This window comes from Sparus aurata, chromosome 9, assembly GCF_900880675.1.
Source record: "Sparus aurata chromosome 9, fSpaAur1.1, whole genome shotgun sequence".
Taxonomy (NCBI): Eukaryota; Metazoa; Chordata; class Actinopteri; order Spariformes; family Sparidae; genus Sparus; species Sparus aurata.
The window spans coordinates 27,530,035-27,550,898 of NC_044195.1; the positions used below are offsets into that span (position 1 = coordinate 27,530,035).

The 20,864-nt window shown below is 43.8% G+C and overlaps 1 protein-coding gene across 3 annotated transcripts in view; it reads left to right on the top strand.

Moving 5' to 3' along the window:
- LOC115587724 (neuropilin-2-like) overlaps nt 1-20,864 on the top strand; it is a 108,548-nt gene that overhangs the window by 65,323 nt on the left and 22,361 nt on the right. For all 3 annotated transcript variants that reach the window (XM_030427672.1, XM_030427674.1, XM_030427673.1), the window contains exons 11-14: nt 324-468; nt 15,146-15,220; nt 16,064-16,228; nt 20,588-20,856. In XM_030427672.1, the coding sequence (XP_030283532.1) occupies nt 324-468; nt 15,146-15,220; nt 16,064-16,228; nt 20,588-20,856 (654 nt within the window). The remainder of the gene's footprint in view (nt 1-323; nt 469-15,145; nt 15,221-16,063; nt 16,229-20,587; nt 20,857-20,864) is intronic.

Below are 20,864 nucleotides of genomic sequence, written 5' to 3' on the forward strand. Positions count from 1 at the left end.
GCAGACAGCTCTGGCTTTGAGACAAACTCTGGGACAAGCAGTGATACTTGTAAAACAGTTTCCTTTGAATCGGCGCTGGGAAGACACAGCAGGATCCGACTGTCAAACGCAGCTGTCGCCAGTCGAGCCGGCCAAAGATCTTTGCCATATTTTCCTGTGGAGTGGAGCAAATTGAACATAGGAATGTCATAATTGGCAGGAATATGTCCTCTGCACTGGAGGGGAAATGTTTCATCCTGATTTTTCCCTAAAATGAAAATCAGAAAGCACGCCGTAATAACTCTCTAAACACCAGTAACACCGCCGTCAACATCTGCTCCTAGATTTTCGAGGGGAACAGCCACTACGATACTCCAGAGGTGCGGCGGTTTGATGAGATCGTGGCCCAGTTCATCAGAGTCTTTCCGGAGAGGTGGTCGCCCGCTGGGATCGGCATGAGGATGGAGGTCCTCGGCTGTGACCTGCCTGGTAAGAACACACACACAGACACACAGTGCACGTGGAAGATAACAGAGGGCTGCACACACACTTCCAGAAAAGAAACACACGCATGCAGCACAACATCGAGCGTGCAGGAATGAACGCTTGTGTGCTCACATACAAACCAACACAGATAAAAACATGAGCACACTGAGGCCGTGTTTACATCAATCGGTCAGTCTTTATTTGTATAGCGCCTATTTACAGCAAAAGTTATCTCATGACACTTTCCAGTTGGAGCAAGTCTATATCACACGCTTTACTTATTATATTTACACAGACAGAACAGTGGCATTGGAAAAAACTGGCCTTTAACAGGTAGAAACCTCGAGCAGAACCCGACTCAGTGGTGTGCAGCCATGAGATTTTTGCTGTAAACATCAACGTGTTTCTCTTTTAAAAAGTTCTGTGATCAAACGACAACATTGTGAAAGTGATCGTCTTCCACAAGGATCCCCAAAAATTATCGAAGACGGTAGGTGGTTGGTTGTAACTTTGCAATTAAACACCACAGAATAAAACCATGTGCCTGCGTTCAAACGTCGTCTTCTACGGAGCGGTGCAGAAAATTCAGCCAACAGCACTAACGAAAGATTATACCCTGGAACACTGTCGGAAGAAAAAAAAAAGTGTGTCAATTAACAAAAAATGTAACCACTTTAATGAAAACCCCCCTAATTCACAGTTGCAGCGCCCTTCTTCTCCCATAAAACGGACACATCACTGAAATAAGAGCGGCTAAGAGAAATCACCCAAGTGTGATCAAGAGCAATCACACATACATCATCATAATTATTCTGCCACTTCTGTACATATGTGTATATTACATGATCCATAAACATAATTACAAAAACAACATTAGAGACTTGAATGTCTAAATCACGCCATTCATCTCGTTGACATCTGTAATTAGACTGTATTTCTCCGTGCAGTGCTTTATGAGCTTTTTGGAATGCGTGCTCACTTTCTTAGTATATACACTACAACCATCGATGTATGTGTTTGTGTGTGTGTGTGTGTGTAGTCGCGTGAGTGTGTGCATTCAGCATTGTGGCTGAAGTTAATCATGTTGCTCTATAGGAGGCATTGCAGCATGTCTGGACAGGGATTAACATGTCTAGGTCATGGGACTTTTACTAATAGTGGCCAGCTGTGTAGACGCGCTGCATTGTGTTTCGCAGCCTGTTATGTTAATAACATGTTGCGAGTGTGCAGCGCAGGATTAGGTGCGCTGCACGCTCGGCTGAGTTTCATCAATCTGTGATCCATTCTTTAAAAAGAAAACCAAAAAAAAAGCACATCGGCTTTTCTTTCTCAATATGTTCCGTTTGATATATTTTCCACTCGATCGGTGTAAACACAGGGATGATTTAGTGTACGGAGTAATGAATGCAGACCATTAGTCGGTATGTTTCTTTACGGAGCTGTGTAAGTACCATATATTACAATATGTTACTGTTGTACAGGGCTTGTTAGCTGTGGAAAAGCAAATTATCCCCAGTTGCACAATAACTTCAATAATAAAACAGTCGTTGTACAAATCTCCCCACAGTTTCTACTTAATCTGTGCAATAATGGCATGCTGCATAAATTCAGCAGCAGTTCTCCTGAAGCAGAGGTGTTTTTTTTTTTTCCTGTATGCTGTCCTGAGCTCCGAGGAAATCACAGCCCAGATGTAGTCTCTCCTCCAGTCCTCTCCTCCTTCATGTGCCCATCGGATCTTACTGCTTCAGTCAGGTTGTGACACGCGAGAGGTGAAGACAAGAACAGGAAATGACACGTACCTGCTCCCAGTGGACGGGAAGTGGGCTGTTGGCTGCAACTGATGGCCTGCCGCTCGAATTCTGCGGTAGAGGGAGAGACAGCCCGAAGGGAACAATATATCCTAGATGTGTCAGGACGAGCCAAGAGGCTGGCGGTGATGGGCGGAGAAGGGACATCCTCTACTGATAACACACTTACCATGAGTGTAATAAACGTCAAAATTCAGTTAGAACATTTTAAGTCAGAGACGGTTTTGACTTTGTCGGCCGAGCACTCTGAAGAAAATCGGCAGAGTGAACTTTGTCAAGTCGCCACGATAAAAATGCTGCCGTTTTATCTTTCTGCAAACCGCAGATGTGTTCAGATTGGTAAATGTGATACCTACCATACTGACATTTCCACAATATGTATCATATCACAATCACATTACATGTATATGAGCAGGAATTCATCTCAGGAGCAGAAGTGGGATGGTGGTGGAATGACAGCAGGGCCGTGATTCGAGACGGTGTTTCAACATTTGTGAGCATGAAAACACTGGATATTTTTAAGGAGATACTGGGGAATTTCGGGATATTTTTGACGAGAGGTCAGGTCGTTTGTGTTTTTTTTAACGAAGTGTTGGGATATTTCAAGCTGTGTTTGTGGCCAAAATGTGATCTTTTCCCAACCCCAGCCCAGTGGTTTTTGTCTCTAAAGCTAACAAGACAGACACCAGTGTATAAGACAGTGTTTCAACAGCTGTGCATTTGAAACAATTGGATATTTTTAACTAGACGTCAGAACATTTTCCAACCATGCTTGTGCCAACAGAACTGGATGTGTTTGACGGGAGAAGAGGGCATTTCCATCCTTGTTTGTCGCATGAAAAAGGATCTTTTCCTCACCTTAGCACAGTTGTTTTTGCCTAAACCTAACCAGACCTGACATATGATTGCAAACTGAACCTAAAGAAATGTAAAGCTGCCTTAACAAATCCGTGGCTTGCAGAAACATACAATGCCAACATTTAGTCTGGTGATCAGTTAGCTTTTAAAGTCTGCCCAGTAAAACGTTGTGCTTTAAACGTAGGTCTAATTGAACGACTCCTCCAGTTAACAGCTTCTTTAAAGAGAGAACGGACGAGATGTCATGACCAGATGTCTATTTTTATTTCCCTTTATCTCATGTTGAGTTTCAGATGACTGGTAGAGAGCAGACAGTCGCTGGTATAAAAGCCCTCAGGTGCAACAAACCTTGACATAAACAATAAAACATTCACTGGACTGATTATCTATCATGTTCCAGTTGTACATCATGAATGGCGGCAACTGATTCCTTTCAAATGGATGGAAATAAATCCTAATATGCCCGTTGCGGTAGCCCCAGTGGGGTTTTCACCCGTCCATACACATTGCTCGTTATTGCCCCTAATGACATCACGCACGTCGTCTCTGCAGCCATCATCTCAGCGCAGATCATCAACCTCGTGGCTATTGCACCGTTCTACCGCGATCGTGTGCTGGTCTGGCTGTCTGCGTGCCAGATGTTTGCCCTCTGGATGTAATCCGTGCATTAGACGTGATAACAGTTCACTCCCACTCTGCGTGAACACCACAGCCACTGCTCCTGCTACCATCCTAAGTACCACACACACACACACACACACACACACACACACAACTTGGTAATTCTACATCTTTAGAGGCTTAGGGCGAGCTGATTTTGTTACATTTCACTTCGTCTGGTTTTTAATTGTCTCCACGCTAAGTGACGTTAGGATAATAACGCTGAAAAACAAAAACACATGATCTCACCAGTCACGCTGTCAAAATCATTTATTTTTTTTTATGTTGGCGCTATAAATGAAAACAATAACAGAGGAAAAAGGCACATCTGACTGAAGACAAACCCGACTTTGTCTCGCCTCTCGCTTGTGACTGTTGCAAGTGCCGAGTTGTACCGGCAGATGAAATATTCAACGGAGTGCATCAGCTTTAGTCCACTGCACACAGCTGTTTACACATCGCACAGAAACGCACACACATTCAACTCTGGTGGACCTCTCCTATCAACACACACACACACACACACACACAGGGCTACTGATAGGAAGTGTGATATACATTCGTCCAGGAAAAAGGCCCAAACAACACCTTCAGATTAAATCCTTCGAGGTTTTCGTTTCTTCTTCTGTCTATTGCTTTCCGTTTCTGTAAACAGGCGGCGTTCAACATGGTTCACGTCCTGATTCTTCTTTTTCACCAACTGTGATATCCAGGAAGTTACCCCACATTAAGAGGGACACGCTCCCTCCCTTTAAAGATACATCACTTCCACATTTAAAATGTCCAAAAAACAACCACACCTTTGTTATTTCCCTCAGTGAGGCTGTCATTCTTACATCCCCTAAGTCTGACCTGCAATGCTGGGGATTTAAATGTGTTAAGCAGCTTGTAAATAACTTTTCACAATTAAAAAAGAAAGATCATATATACAGAAGTACAGAAAAAGCTAAAATAAGGATATTAAACGGTCACCAGTTGAACACATTTGCCTTAAATGATCCTAAATTTTTGTTACAATGTTCAAACCCAGAGAAATTCCCAATTTGTTTTCAAGGTAAAGACACATTTCATTTGGTCGCTTGGCTATAACTTCTAGGAAAATCTCAGCTCCTGTCCCGCCATTCACGCGTTGTCACATCGTTTTGCACCACATCACGTAATGTAATGACATCATCATCATCATCACACGTTTACAGTGTGATTAGGCGGAAGATGAAAGGTTCCAGCTTCTTTTTGCAAGAAGAATGAATGCAACAATTATTTCCCGTGGCCAGTTTGTTCACAGTGAAGACAGCAACTGCTTCACAACAACATTATACTACGTCTTGTGTTGTAATTGTTTGATTGCGAGACGACCAGTGTCAGAAATTCGTTTGCGTGGCTCTCCAGTAGCTCAGTTTGTACAGAGGCTTTGGTTCAAGTCCTACCTGCCACCTTGCTGCATGTCATCCCTCCTCTCTTTCTCTCTCTCTCATATGTCATTTCCTGTCATCTCTCAAGCAATCCTATGGAATAAAGCCCCCCAAAAATGCTAAATGACTGCAGAAATTTGAATCGCAGGAGTTCCCTTCTCCCTCATGGCACGACTCGCCGTGCAGTCGAGCCACGGCCCCGTCCGTCTCGGCTCTGCTCAGGAAGTAAACGAGTGAATTAATGCACTGATGAATAAGTAAAAGGAGGCATCGGCGGCGTGAGGCGATCACATGATCACTGACACACTCACAAACAGGCCAGCTCGCAGTGGATGCAGCAATCAGGACGGCCTCTGTATTATTCAGTAGCTGAAGCCTCTGTTCTCTGTTGACACAAATAACAAACCTGGACCTGTTTAAAAGTGTTTCGACGTCATGAAATATTTATACATTATCATTAACATCCGTACTTTGTGGTACAAATTACAGTCATACATCATTCACCGAGAAATAAGAAGATAAGCAGCCCCTCGTTCACACTTGCCAAAAGTATTACCGCTTGTGTGTGTGTGTGTGTGTGTGTAAGCAGCATGTTGTTGTTGTGCTTTAGTTTATTCATTGTTCCAAAGTAGGGACACACACAATATGACACAATGTCAATCACAAACCTCATATCCTCTAAACACCAGCTTTAACAAACTCGCGAAGAAATTGCTTTTCCATTACTGCCCCTGTATTGTTTTCATTTCTTTTTTTTTTTTTTGTCAAGCGCGTTGACCTGGCTTCAGGGCTGTAAAACAATTTCCTCACATGGCAGAGACAATCTGAGCACCCAATTACAATGAAGAAATCTGAAATTACAGATTCGGGGTTCTTAGTAGAGGAGAGGGGAAGGGGGGGTGCGCACGATATTGTAGTTTAGCATCTCATTATGGCGCCGAAACCCGCGGTGCGAAAACTGAAACAAAAGCCAGAATATTATTGCAGGACTCGTTCTGATCGTTTCGCGCTAGCTGTGGAGGCAACATGTAATTTAGGTCGTGTAACCCCTGACTATTGGATGTGAAGTGAGAGCTGCCGGGCTGCCAGTTCTGTTCACGTTTTAAATGACTGAGCGATCAGAACATCTGCTATGCTCTCATCTCTTTCACTCCACACCTAGTTGTTGGCAGGCAGGCACACATGTACACACACACACACACACACACACACCACCTGTTTGGCATGAAGACAAAGGTTTGTTCTTAGTTGTGTAAATACACGCTTAGGTTCTCGTCTCCATTGAAAAACTTTCGCTGTGTTTTGGGTGGGGTGCTTTGGGGGAAATAACAGAGAGGGAAATGCAGACGGAGAGAAAGAGAAAGCAGCTTTTTGTCCAGAGTCTCAGATCGGCTAATAACGTCTTTGTCTTCATTCATCTGCTGCTGGTGCCGCCACTCTTTGGAATCTTTGTCATAAAAACCTTAAACACCGCCGGCCAGAAATGATGCTTCTTTGCCTCAGTGTTCCAACAAAACCACAATGATTAGCTCAATGGGGGGGAGGCGCAGCGTTTGGAAGACGACATCATCAGTAATGGCTGATGGCTTGTATCTGTTTCCGTTCGGTGTGAAGTCGAGCCAGTTGTAGCAAAGAGGCTGGCTCTGGGACTGGCAGCGTATCAGACTGAATCTCTGACTGTATAGAAAGCAGATGGAGCTGTGCCTTAAGTGGCCAGCAGGGGGTGGGCGACTCCACTGGTTTCAAAGAAGAAGTCTGGCTGTATGTAAGCTTATGAGAACATCACCATACTTCTGACTTGATTCAGTATCTCATTAAGCAGTTTCCTAATGAGTTTATGATCCCAATCGCTAGTTTCAAGTCGCCTCGATACAACTTGATGTACATTTTCTAAATTCTGATACCATTATGGACAAATAAACAATAAAACAGAGTATGTTTTAGGGTGTAGCTACCTTCCCTCCCACTCTATGATAACTCTCAACAACCAATTCATCATTAGTAGTTATTCCACCACTAACAATGAAATGCTGTATAAACCATTTATTAAGCAATTGTAAAGGTTTATAAACATCAGTAGCAACCATCCAAATCTTCATAGATGAACTATTCAGTATTAATTAACGTTTTGCAATGTCTTATAATCATCCGCTCCAACTTAACGATAAGATTATACATAAATGCATTATAAGTCATTCCATCATTGTTAACAGTGGTATAACTATTAACCAAAGTTTAATTAACTGTAAATTAACAGTTAATTAAAGGGGCACTATGCAACTTTTGTACAGGCCTGTTAACAGACAGAGATACAGAGAATACGAGTTTTAGATGTGGTTTAAAGCCATATATCTACATTTGTGTTTATACACATACGAACACAAGAATATAGGACTATATAACCAAAGCTGTTACTAGAAAAAGTTACATAGTGCATCTTTGGTGCTGTGAAATTATAAAGTTTTTCCCCGGGCGTCAAATACCTCAACAACTACTCTCAGGGAGTCAGTGGTCAGGCCTGGAAAAGAAATGATTTTCATGAATGTTAAGCAGATTGTTGTTGGAATGACATATTTGCACCGGGGCAGGTTTCCGTTTAGGGAGCCTAAATAAAGATCGAAATGAAAAGTAAGTTTACAGTTTATTCTGGATGATTGTAAGAACCTTTGCTCCGTCTGTCTTTAAAAGCTTGTTGTTGATTCACACACATCGACAGTTCACCCGGGAGACAGCGTTGTTTAGAGTTCCCCGGTCTAGAACATTCTGGAGGTGTTCTGCTGTTCCAGGTTTCCAGCAAATCGTTCAGGTTAAGCCAAGTGTGCGAATGTGTGTTTTCCAGGTCCAAACACTGCTGATAGCTTTCACATGTGAGCCGTGGACCCGGTCCAGAGACTTCCATGTGATTGGTGGGATGTGTCCGTGCTTACACCCACTCACGTCGCTCCTCTGCTCCTCCTCCTCCTCCTCCTGTCTTGTGTCACTCCTCCTCTCACTGCAGAGATTATATTTCTGATACCGCATTTGCCAGAAATGATAACAACCAGATTGCATTATTACCGAGATAACAATTGCACAGAAGTATGCTGTGAACTGGAGACTTGCTATTCCCAAGCAAATCATTTGAGGCACATGTTAAAAGAATCATTATGTTAAATTATTGTTTAGCTCTTAATTGTTTCGGTTCATAAAGTCGCAGACTTGACCCGGCTCTTTTATAGCAACAGGTTGAAAAAAGCACATGAGAAGGAATGGAAAATAATGTGGGGGAGGGAGGTGGAGTGTACAAATGTTTGTGCCTTCTGCAGTCCGCTGCGTCTCCGCCCCTTCGACTCCCTCCCCATCAGAAGAATTTAATCACTCATGTCTCCTGCCAAGGCTCCTGTAACAACCCCTCCACCACCACCACCACCTCCACCACACACACTCCATCTCTCCCACGTCTTCACCTTCCCTTTCCCCCCTCCCCTGACCTCATTACCCTCAGGGGATCTGTGTCCCACTCTTCTTCTTCCTCTCGCTCTTCTCACATTGTTTCTAAAGACCCATTTTTCTGCTTTTATTGTTTCCCTCGAAAAAAAAAAAACCTGTTGCTGGTGCTTCCTTTACTTTATAGCTTTTGAAAGCTAATATTATCTCCAGAGGTTAGTAAATGTTTCCCGACTCCATAAGAGCCAGAACCACAGATCAGGTATTGCACAATTTCCAAACACATGAAAATGGAAACTGACACTGTTTCAAAAACATACTTCCTGAAGGAATAACTGCTTGGCGCTCTTACGGGACACCAACAGCATGTTTCCATTTTGGTTGTAGAGGCAAAACACTCGAAGAGATCTCTTGCCCACCATGTGTTCAAATGCTCCTGACTTGATTACATGTTCCAACAAACCCATTAGCCCGTGTTGGCATTGGGATGTCTACAAAGATGTTCAAGAGCCGGAAAGTTCGGCTGTTGTTTCAAACCATATACACTCATGCTCTGTTCACTTCAGAAGGACCATAATATTTATCACTTCCCTCTCTTCCTCTTTGAGACATCGCACATGGCAACACTTAGGACTGGTTCATTGTTTATATGTGTCCGTGTTCAAAAAAAAGATTGTGTTTTTCCAGTATAAATATTTAGGTTTGGCCACCTCTGCATAATTTACCAGATTTCCTTGCCTCACATCTTTATCTAGCTATGGTAGCACTTTCCACTCCAGCTCGGTAATAACATGGTGATAGTGGGGAAAGAGTTCAATAATAAAGAGGTAATAATTATGTAAAATCATGAAATTACCAAGGAAATAACAAGGTAGTAGCAAAGTATTAACAGATACGGGTATATATTTACATTTTACATTTTAGGGCATTTAGTGGATACTTTTGTCCAAAGCAACTTACAGTAATTCATACATATATTCATACACTGATGGCGAACACTTGGTCGTGCAGACCAGGGGAAACGAACCAGCGACCTTCTGGCTCTATCCGTTAGCCACAGCCGTCCCCAATATAAATGGGTAATACTAGACGGAAATGTATAAGACCGGAAAGTAAGGGGAAAAAAAACAAAGGGTAACAATGAGAAAATATTTAAAGATGGCAACATGACAAAGAAATGTTGTTATTTAAAGTGTAGTATGCTGTGCAACGCTATGCTATGCTATGCTATCATAAAGCATGGTATAGTATAGTATAGTATAGTATAGTACAGTATGGTAAAGTGTGGTAGAGTTTGGTATAGTATAGTATAGTGGTAACAGAATGGTAATCTGTTTACAGTAACATATTTATATTATATTATCATAAGAATATTTGGATTAAAATATTATTATGATGACACTGATAATGATGAGGAAGTAGAGGTTGATGATTTTGCAGTATAGTCAGCGGCTAACAACATCAGACAGTTGAAATCACTAGTCATTAATCACCATATCATGATGCAACAATTTGCCCTTCCTTATTATGGAAACATTAACTTTTGTTTTAAGGTATTACTGTACAAATTATATAATAAATGCTTAGGCTCGTTACCTGGAAACACTTATTAACATACAGTCTGTCAATCTTCCTGTATTTTAACAGACCCAAAAGCTTCTGATTGTGGCTTGAAACTGTTGAAAACATATCCTGGCATCTTTCTTCTCCCCTGAGCAGTTGATGGCGTACTTAGCTCAATGTTTTTTTTTTGCCACACTTAAACTCATTCCCTTTGTAGCGGACTACTGTGGGCTGATGTAGTTAGCCATTCATTGCCAGCAGCTTTCTTTTTTATCATCTAAGTTATTGTCGTACTTAGCTTCACACTTAAGGCTACAATTACAGTCACGTACCTTATGGTGCTTTGTTGCACAATCTGCTAATGAGCAATTCACTGTCTGTAGTTCCCTGACATAAAGAGCTTCTTTGCTTTTAGTGTCTCAGCCAGCTCTGCTTTCTTTAGCTCTATTATTGGTGGCTTTTTTAACTACAATCATGTGCTCGGTCTTATACCGGCAATACATTTAACTGGGCTGCAGAAAAACGCACCTTCCCCATCTACCAGACATTAGAACTTGTGGTCCAGTGCAGCACTTACCATAAAAACCAGATATTGTCGGTAGCTTGCTGTACAATGGGCTAATTAGGCATTTAGTCTCGAAAGGGTTTCCTGCTGTAAAGAACTCATTTTCCCACCCACTCATCTACAGACGAGGGAGTCATAATTAGTCCAGCACTTTAAGCTGCGTACAAATCAAACCTGCACTTGTGGGTTTTTAAGTACAGTTTGTCTGATTTGCCATTCAAGATTACTGGCAATGATTGTCCTCCAAAAAACACACTCATGTTTTCCACCATCGCTTCTCATTCGATGTCGCACTCTAACATTTAACCGCTCCATTCTGGGGAGAGCCACAACCAAAGTTTCACTCACTCGTTTCCAAGTTTCCAAGTTTCCTTTCACTTTCAAGAGTTCATTTGTACTATATATAGCGTTGCACATAAACATGTAGTATTTTTTTTATCTGAGATTGTTTGAAGCAGTGATCTTTCTTGCACATTTATCTCACTATACCTCAACTTGTAAACATAAACTTTGATGTAAATTGTAACATTTCTATCAATTTTGTGTTACTTTTGAGGCTCAAAATGTATTTACATATGACTGTTGATATTTCCCATATGAAATTTAATATATGTTATATACACACCTGCATCAAGGCCATAGATGTTACCCATAAGGCAATATATCGTAATTACATGTATACATCCTTGCATATAAGGAGATTTAGGTTTATAACATATATGAAAAACATATTGTAACCTTTACGTACGCTAATGACGGAGGTATTGCAATTCTCACATATCAAATATATATGTTAATATTCAATATTCCATTGTCATATATGAAACCGGTTAAACAAATTGAACAATTTCATTCATTGACATATACTGTATGTCCAGCCCATAATAATATGTATCTTTATTACATATTTCAGCATTTATGTCACATTCCAACCTGTCCAATGAATCAAATAAAAAGAAGAACACAGTGTTGTAGTATGCTGAGATGCTGGACACAGTTTTAAGTCCCTGAGGAACATTTACATTAAGGTCAACAAAATGCTGTGGATGGAAAAATGTCTTTTTAAAAGGAAGTTCAATGTTCAGAGTACAGATACCTTCAACAGAGAGGTCATGCAGCGGCGTCACACTGAAGCTAATGGTCGTTACCATCGAGGAAGATTGACATAATAAAGAAGACATTCCTTCAGCTACAAGCGTCAGTCAATAAGTCAGTCAATCACAGAGTCATTAAGTAAAGGAAACCCCTTCAGCACACACACACATTCACCATGTCACCAATAATTTGAGTGGGGACGACATTCTCCCTCCCTCGAGCACACACACACACACACACACACACACACACACTCACACACTGTGTCAGTAGTCATTATTTAGGCTGACAGAGGTAGATTTATACCCAGAGCTCTTTCCATAATTGAACAGTTTTCGTCTCTCTCTCTGTTTCCGCCTCGCGCTGCTCAGTCAGCAGCTTTACAATGAGCCCTGGGGCCTATGACAGTGTGAGTGTGTGTGTGTCTGTGTGCTTATATGTGTGTGTGTGTGGTTAGCAGAACCCAACACCTTTTCAGTTTCTCAGTTTGAGGTAGAAATAGACGTAGAGTCATGGCAGGTTTCTGCGTGTAAGTCGGTGGTATTTGTGTTGACCCGTCTGCAGAATACAGATGTAGAGATTTGTGTTTTTCTTTTGCATCCCTGTTTGAGTCCTCATGTTTAAAACATCGCTGACAGTTTCGTCATCCTCGCTTTTCCCACACAAGCGACTGAACACGGCGCGCGCGTCCGCCAGTTGGCAGAGTGAAACATCGTCCTGCAAAAGCACGTTGAAAAATTACAAGTTTGACCAGATTTGATTATGAAGTAATTCATTTAAATGATTTTACTGACCTTTACAGTAGCCGCAGAGTGGGCCGTGATGGATGGAAATGAGAGGGGGGGAGGATGATGAAGGTAGGGGGGAGAAACAAGAGGAGGGGAGATGACAGACAGCAGGGGCAGAATTGGATTAGACGAGTGGAGAGGAGATGGAGATGGAGTTCAAAATGGGAGGCTGACAGGAGCTGTGTGTGGTCACTAATTAGGAAAATGGTGGTGAGAGGTGGAACGGGTTAGGTTTCCCCTCTCCATGTCTATCTCCCTCTCTCTCCATCTACCTCCATGCCTCTCTCTGCCCCTCTCTCATCTCCATTCCTCCCTCTCTTCCCTCCATATGGGGGGCTAATTACAGTGGTAAAGGGCACCAAATTAAAACAGCTTAATGTCAGCAGCTGGGAGCTACTTATCCAATGTTAATATCTAATTCCGCGTGTGTGTCTGCGCGCGCGGGTGTGTGTGTGTGTATTAGGCCACTCTGTTCGGGCTTACATAATAATCCCGCATATTTTCACTGTGAGCAGACTGTGTCAACAACTCAATAAAGTTATGCACACACAAACGCGCGTTAGAGGAATGAATCAAACCGGGTTTCCGCAGCAAATTCGAGGCTGTTAGCGGAGCAGAAAAGGTCAAGAGTTCAGGCCAAACAAGACGCACGGATCCCCCCCCCGCGTGAGTCATGGAAACATCCCGAGCAACCAAACAAGCAGTAAATCAACAGTGGTCTCAGATTTACCGTGCTGGTGGTGGCTCAGACCGACATAAAATAACACCAGACAGAGTTACGGCGCGGAGGGGGGGAAGCTGCCGAGAGGGCTGAGGAGGAGAGTGACAGAAAGAGATCCGAAACAAAGAGAAAGAAAAAGATCTGCGGGGCGAAAAAAGGACGAGTGGAAATCAAAATATGCCTCCGGGAGAGATGACAGAAAGGGAGCGAGAGAAAGAGTTATGGGGAAGAAAATTGCGGTTGTGGTGAAACAGAAACAACACTAGATAGGGTTTCACGTCTGTGCCGTAGAGGGAAAATAAGAGAGATCGGCTTTGTGTGTGTGTGTGTGTGTGTGTGTGTGTGTGTGTGTGTGTGCGTGTGTGTGTGTGTGTGTGTGTGTGTGTGTGTGTGTGTGCGTGTGTGGGTGTGTGTGTGTGTGTTGACGGTGGTTTTTGCAAAGCAGAACTGAAACTGGTCAGATTTATGGTGACAAATGACGAGGCAGAGATGGAAAGATGGAGGGGCTTCACAGAGACCAATGATGAGTGACAAAAGAGGACAGACCGTGTAATGAATAACAGAGAAAGAAGTCATCTCTCAGAATAATTTGGCGAGAGGTCCGCCGTGTCAGCCTCCTGTTCCCTTACGTCAACGTGTAGATGTGTGTCGGAGAAAAAAGGAGCCGGTGAGGCATTCAGGGCCGTTTAAGGAATCCTAACCAACAGTAGAAAAACTGCTTATTAAGACCAGAAGGTCTTGGGGTTACGCTGACATACCCGACTGCTGATGGGTGTGTGTGTGTGTGTGTGTGTGTGTGTGTGTGTGTGTGTGTGTGTGTGTGTGTGTGTGTGTGTGTGTGTGTGTGTGCACACGCCTCCGTTTGATCTATCATACACTGGTCGCATGCTGCTGTGCACCAAGGTCAGTTTGAGTGCGGCATCTATCATCATAGCGTTGTGGGTGTACGTGTGTGTGTGTATGTGTGTGTGTGTGTGTGCCAACCTGCAGTGGGTAAAATGAGTGCGTTGTGTCACAGCGCTCAGCCGAGGTGCCAGCTCACCGCCTCGGCTCGCTCCGTCACTGCCTGCCGTCGTGACAAACTTCCGCCTTAACGCGCGGCAGCGGCGTGTGTACAAACATCATCAGTTAGCCTATAATATCTAAATCTTTCTTTGCTCAAGCTCCGCTCACTGCCGGGCTGCTGAAATATTACTATGTTCTCCGGCGTGTGGGAGAACAAAGTGTGAATATTTAAAGAGAAGAAGAGCTTAGATTTGGTTATTGCGAGTCCAGTGTTGTCTCAGCTTACTGGGCAGGTCTGAGTGTGTTGGAAGTCGGAACGTGATCGAAGCAGATGAACTCCTGCCAGTGCTTGAGCTAAATATAAAATCTGATATAATGTGGGGGGATGATTGTTCAGAGGTAGGAGGCTTACTCCTTCCGTCCAGTAAAAGAAAATGCCACTCGGTATGAGCGCTGAGAGCTGGAATAATTGACCCCCATCCTGGTGAAAATGCCTGTGATGCATGCAGGAGCCCATACATGACCGCGTGGTACACTTACTGCCACGTCATTTACATTTTAGGGCGTTTAGGAGACGCTTTTTGTTACAGCAATTCATACATACATACACTGATGGCGGTGGCTGCCATGCAAGGTGCCGACCAGCACATCAGGAGCAGTTTGGGGGTTCAGAATCTTGCCAAAGGACACTTGGACATCCAGACCAGGGGAATCGAACCGACGAACTTCCGATCCATGTCATCGCTTTCTAACCTTTGCCTTTTTCCTCCCGTTGGCAGAAACCACCACGGTACCCGTCACTGCGACCCCGACCCTGCCCAGAGAGGAACAGACCACTGCTGCAATGAGACCAGGTAAACACCACACACACACACACACACACACACCTACAGATAAAACATGGTTAAAGCACTCTCTCACACACACACACACAGCATTCATTCTCTCTCTCTGGCTCTCGTCGGCACACACTCGACGCTCTTAAGGTCAAACTCATGATGTCACCGCGCTCCACAGGGCCTCTGGGCTTTTGAAGTCTGTTAGATTCAAGGAGTCCCACAGGAAGCTCCGCCTGAGCGAAAAATAGGCTCGCACAGCCGGAGGAGCCCACACACACACACACACACACACACACACACAGACTTATTGGGAATATGATTTCACAGCTTTAGGTCGGCGACTGTCATGGCTGCAGCTTCAGTGTGGTAGATGTACAGTGATGTGGTTTAAGAAGCTCTGATCCGTTTGGCAAATCCAGCATCAGGAACACTCAGATCGTTTTATAAAGCTCTACTTAATCTTATGTTTCTCCTGTTTATTTTCCAAGCTTTCGTATTTCTTTTTTTCCTTTTGATTCATAGCTACACCCCCCCGTACAGCTGCCTTTTTATCCTCTGCACTGATTCTTCTGTCGAGGCTCATTCTCCACCTCTTTAACTCTAATATTTGTACTCAGCCTGATTTAGAGATGTCATAATACACGAGCGCTTTTGCCAAAACATCTAAACACAGTGGGGATCTCTCTCAAAGCATCAGAATAAAGAGGGCGGCGCACAATCGCGGCGTTAAGTCTCATAAAAGGAAGATAAGGAACAGAGAGAAAACATTTAAATCTGATATGGTGTCTAAAAGGCGCTCAGAAAGGCGACTTGATGATCAGCATTATTCACGGCCTGCGTCTCTTTCTCCACCCGCAGCCACCACGCCGTCCCTGTCGGCCGTGTGCGACTTCGAGCAGAGCTTGTGCGGCTGGTCGGCTGATCCTCAGTCGGGTGTGAGCTGGTTGCTGCACACGGCCAGCAGCAGTTCGACCGGACACGGCACGCATGGAACGAGGCAGGACCTGGCGCTCGGATCAGACAGTGAGTACCGGTTTGTTTGTGATTCACGACACATTCTGATCGCATGGAGCATAAAGTGCATCTGACAAGAGGCCCTTTGTGAGTTCAATCAAATCAAATCAAATAACTTGAAACATCATCAAAATCACAATGCAGATGCAGCATCAGAGAACTGAGAATCCAAACTGGAAACGTGTTTTCTGGATTAAAAACAAAATATAGCACATGAATCACTGCCTGTGCTGTCTGAAGCTCTCATATCCAAATAAGAGCTGTAATTATTGTGGCCACAACACGTCAAGTCTACCCAATTAGTATGCAAAAGATCGCAATGTGATTGGTTCAACACACAGTAGCTTTTCCCGTTTCCTGACAATCGTGGGAAAGAGAAAAGAAATCATGTTTTTTTTTTTTTTTTTCTTTTGTTCAAAGTATCTTTATGAGTTCTTTGGGTGAGTCAGTCAGTCTGAAATACAGTTTGACATGTTTTTTACAACATCCCATCCCGCAGGTCGCCCTACACTACTGGACCATTATAATAATCTATAAACAATTCATGAGCAAAGTCATGGTTTGAGTTAAAAGTTAAAGTAATTGTATATATGCATTTTTTTTTTGACCAAAACTATATTTTCTACAGCTGACCTTGTGTTTGCTAAATATTGGCACATCCAAACTGTTTGTGATGTCCAAGTCGCGCTCATAGATCGCAGATTGTGAGTCTCCACAGTGAACCAAGACGAAAAACACATCTTTTACTTTAAATAGGGAAACGTACCCATTTTTTTTCTGCCCTTTGCTCAGATTCTTCCAGTATCTCTGCCTCTAACCTACCTGCTGTAGTGAAAAGTAAAACATCCGCATTGTGAGAACCAGAAACAACATTTCTTCACAGGTCTTCTCCTCCACTTAAACTTCCGACAAACTTTGTGTGCCCGTTGCAACCACATCTAATCCTCATCTTTCCGAATATTTCCTCATTTCGAGACATTTCTCGCTTTCGTGAACGCTGCGTCACGTTGAGATGTTTGACCTTCCTCAGCACGGAGACTCTCTGCAGCTAATTAAGAGCTAAGTGGTTGTCCTGTGGTGGAATATTACAGATCCGAGCGCTGGGAGGGACCACTGACAACAGCTATGATGCAAGGATTTCACTCTGATCCGCTAAAAAAAAGTGCGCAACGACTTAATTGGAGTTTTTAACAGTTTCACTTTTCCCTAACCTAGTTTGGTACTTTGTTGTTTCTTCATCTTTTTCTCACTTTCATCCTTTGTTTTTTAATCCACAACTTCCTTTTTTTCTCGGTTTCTTCTTTTCCCCACGTCGATTCCTCCTTTCTGCATTTTATCGACCTCTGCTGTCTCAATCCTCACCCTCTCACCTCTTCTTGTTACCCCGCTTCTTTCAACTTACACTTCAGTATAAACTGTCCATATTTTTATGTCCCTTTCACTCCATCACCTCTTCCTCTCCTCGCTGACCTCTCTCCCATCTCCCCAAGCGCTTCTTGCCTTTTTTTCCCCCACATCTGTCCGAATTTAATAAGACAGCAGGAGGATAACCGAGACTGTTTTATCCATCACACACACACACACACATTCCTCACACACACATACTTACTGTACTTACACACCCATAAGGCGCACACGCACTCGCCCAGAGCAGTCAGATAAGTCAGATGATGGCTTTGACAGAAGTGCTGCCTTGGCTCTCCAGCTCCCCGGAGGCTCCACACACACACACACACACACACACACACACACTCACACAAACCACTCAAGGTGGGACTGACCGTGTATTAAACACTCAAGGTGTGTGGGTTCGCTTCCCACACTCACACACACACACACACACACACACATACCCTCGACCTTGCCATCCACCAAGGTTTCCTCTGTATCTGTTGAAGCCATCCAGTTTATGGTTGACTGAGCAGCTCCTTCATAAACAGACAGGGCCGTGACACCAGGCAGGGCTCTACATCACACCAGGCTGCTGCGTGTGTGTTGTGTGTGCACATGTGTGTCTGTGCGCGCAGGGGTGTGTGTAATTGACATAGCAGCGTCCCTGTCTACGTGTTCGACAGCAACATGACATTAAGTCTTGTTCAACAGCAACATTAGCGCAGCACCCTGTCTGGAAGCTGTCTCCATATGCAAATCAAATCCCCAACCCTTGTCATTGAAAGCCCTGTTAGGGTTTTTTAAAGGAGAAAATCCGACCCGAGCAGAGCTCGTAAGTTATTCTTTTGATCTTAGATGGGCCGAGACGGAAAATTCTTTATCCTGTGGAGATTTTCATTGAAATAAACCCCTCACACTGCTCGGTGTTGGAAGTGGTTAAGCTATCGATAAGGGGAGTGTTGAAAAGAGTTTCTAACATCTGATTATATTAGATTGAGTGGTTCTGATGTGATCCAACAGGTGTCACTGAGAAACCAACCGTGAATTTCCTGTGAGCTTTTCTGATCTTGAACCAAAACATTTTGCCAGTTTTCAAAACGGAAATAACAGAAAGTTGCTAATGTTAAATGAATATATAGAGAAGTGCTTTAAATCTGCAATGGACAAAGGGAGGAAGTTGAAAGTAAGACATGACACATGAGGATATAACTTCAAAATAAAGCAGGAAATGACCGAACCAGAGCTTACAAACCACGACGTACGAGGCAGGATGCAGATTCAGGACGTCCCTGAAATGAATCAGCGTAAAGGCAGCTCGGTTTACAGAAGCAGCTTCTCTGAAACTACTATTTGCTTTTTTTGTGTGATGATTAGGAGTGTGAGGAATCAGCGTTGCAAAAGAAAAAAAAGTCCCTGTCATGCTTCAGTTCAAGTGGAAACAACAGTTGACATTGTTCTGCACTTACTCCTCAGCCCGCGTTGACCTCCGCAGACGTACAGTATGTCTCTAAACTTAGAAAACATTCTGCACTTATCCACACAAATGCAAATCTACCAACTCATACCCACACGCACAATGACTGACAGATGAACTCACACACACACACACGCACAGATATAAACAAAAATGAACTCGTGCAAACAGGCACCGACACACACACACACACACACTCCCTCCCTCAGAGCCAATTCCACATCCCTGCCTATCCCTCCCATGGAGACTTGTTAATTAATTCCCTCCCTTTGTACGTTCGCCAAGATCAAACGCGAGGAGACGGAAAAAACACTGCAACTTTCTCTAACTGCACTTAATGAGCAACGGTAATTTAGGTCCCCCTTTTTTTTTTTTGCATTGCCTCCGAGTGAAGAAACAGAGTTACCTCAACCTAAATCCATTATTCATTAGGTGTGATGTGCGGCAAAATCTGTCGAGTGTTTTTCTTTTTCTGTCTTAGCCGAGGGAGGGAAAACAAGGTGAGGCTAGATGGATGGATAGACAGACAGACAGACAGATAGATGTATGGATGGATAGATAGATAAATAGATAGATAGATAGATAGATAGACAGATAAACAGACAGATGTATGGATGGATATTTTCTGTCTTTTCTCCTCGTCTCTCTCTTGAGATGTCGCACGCAGCGTCTGCACGTCGATAAAAAAACACTGTTTGCAGCTCCGGCGAAGCTTTTACTCTGCGGCCATAATAGACAAACAGCCAAACACAGCAGCCGGCTAATGATTATGGTCCTGTTGGGGAAGGGAAAACACAACAGTGCCGTCTTTCTTTTCTGTCTCCCGTGTCATGTTTGCTCACTCTTTCGCTCACTCACTCCTTCCTTTTCCTTTTTTCGCCCTCCTCTGGGCCCTCTGCCCGTCAATACGTCGGAGCTGCGAGGAGGGAAGCAGAAGTGAATTACATTTTAAAAAAGATAAATAAATAAAGGTGTGTGTGCAGAAGCATTGTGAGTGCAGCGGTATGATGGCTCTGCTGACTAAGTAGCAAAAACAGGGAGAGCAACAGAACGAGGTGTCAGCATCCGGAGTGATTATGGTTGTGTGCGTGTGTGTGTGTGTGTGTGTGTGTGTGTGTGTGTGTGTGTGTGTGTGTGTGTGTGTGTGTGTGTGTGTATCTATAGCCATTAGGGGCCATGATGAAATGGCAGTCTCATTTGCGGTTAAGCCTCATACCACAGAACGATGGCGGTAATGCCTTAAAACTCTAAGCAACCACATCCCACTGCATTACTACATCACGCTGTATGTTGGGAGTGAACCGGCGCTCTGCGGCAGCACCGCCACAAATCATAAAATTCATTAAAATGGAAGCCATTAAATGAATAAAATGCAAATAGCAGAGAGAAAGAAAAAAAAAATCATAAATGTGGCTCACAAGAGTGGCGATGCGTCGGTTTGAATCGTGTCTTACGCCTCATTAGTCTGATTTCACAATGCAGCGCCTGTTGTCCTCCCACAGACGTCTCGGGGAACTACCTCCACCTGGACGCAGGCGCCCACACCCAGCGCAAGAGAGCCCGGCTGCTGAGCCCCGAGGTGGGGCCGGAGCAGGGCCCGCTCTGCCTCCTCTTCCACTACCAGCTCCAGGGGGAGGCGCAGGGCAGCCTGAGGGTCCTGCTGAGGGACAGCGACCAGGAGGAGACGCTGCTGTGGGTTCTCAAAGGAGACCAGGGGGCTCACTGGAAGGAGGGCCGCACCATCCTGCCCCAGAGCCCCAAAGAGTACCAGGTGAGGGT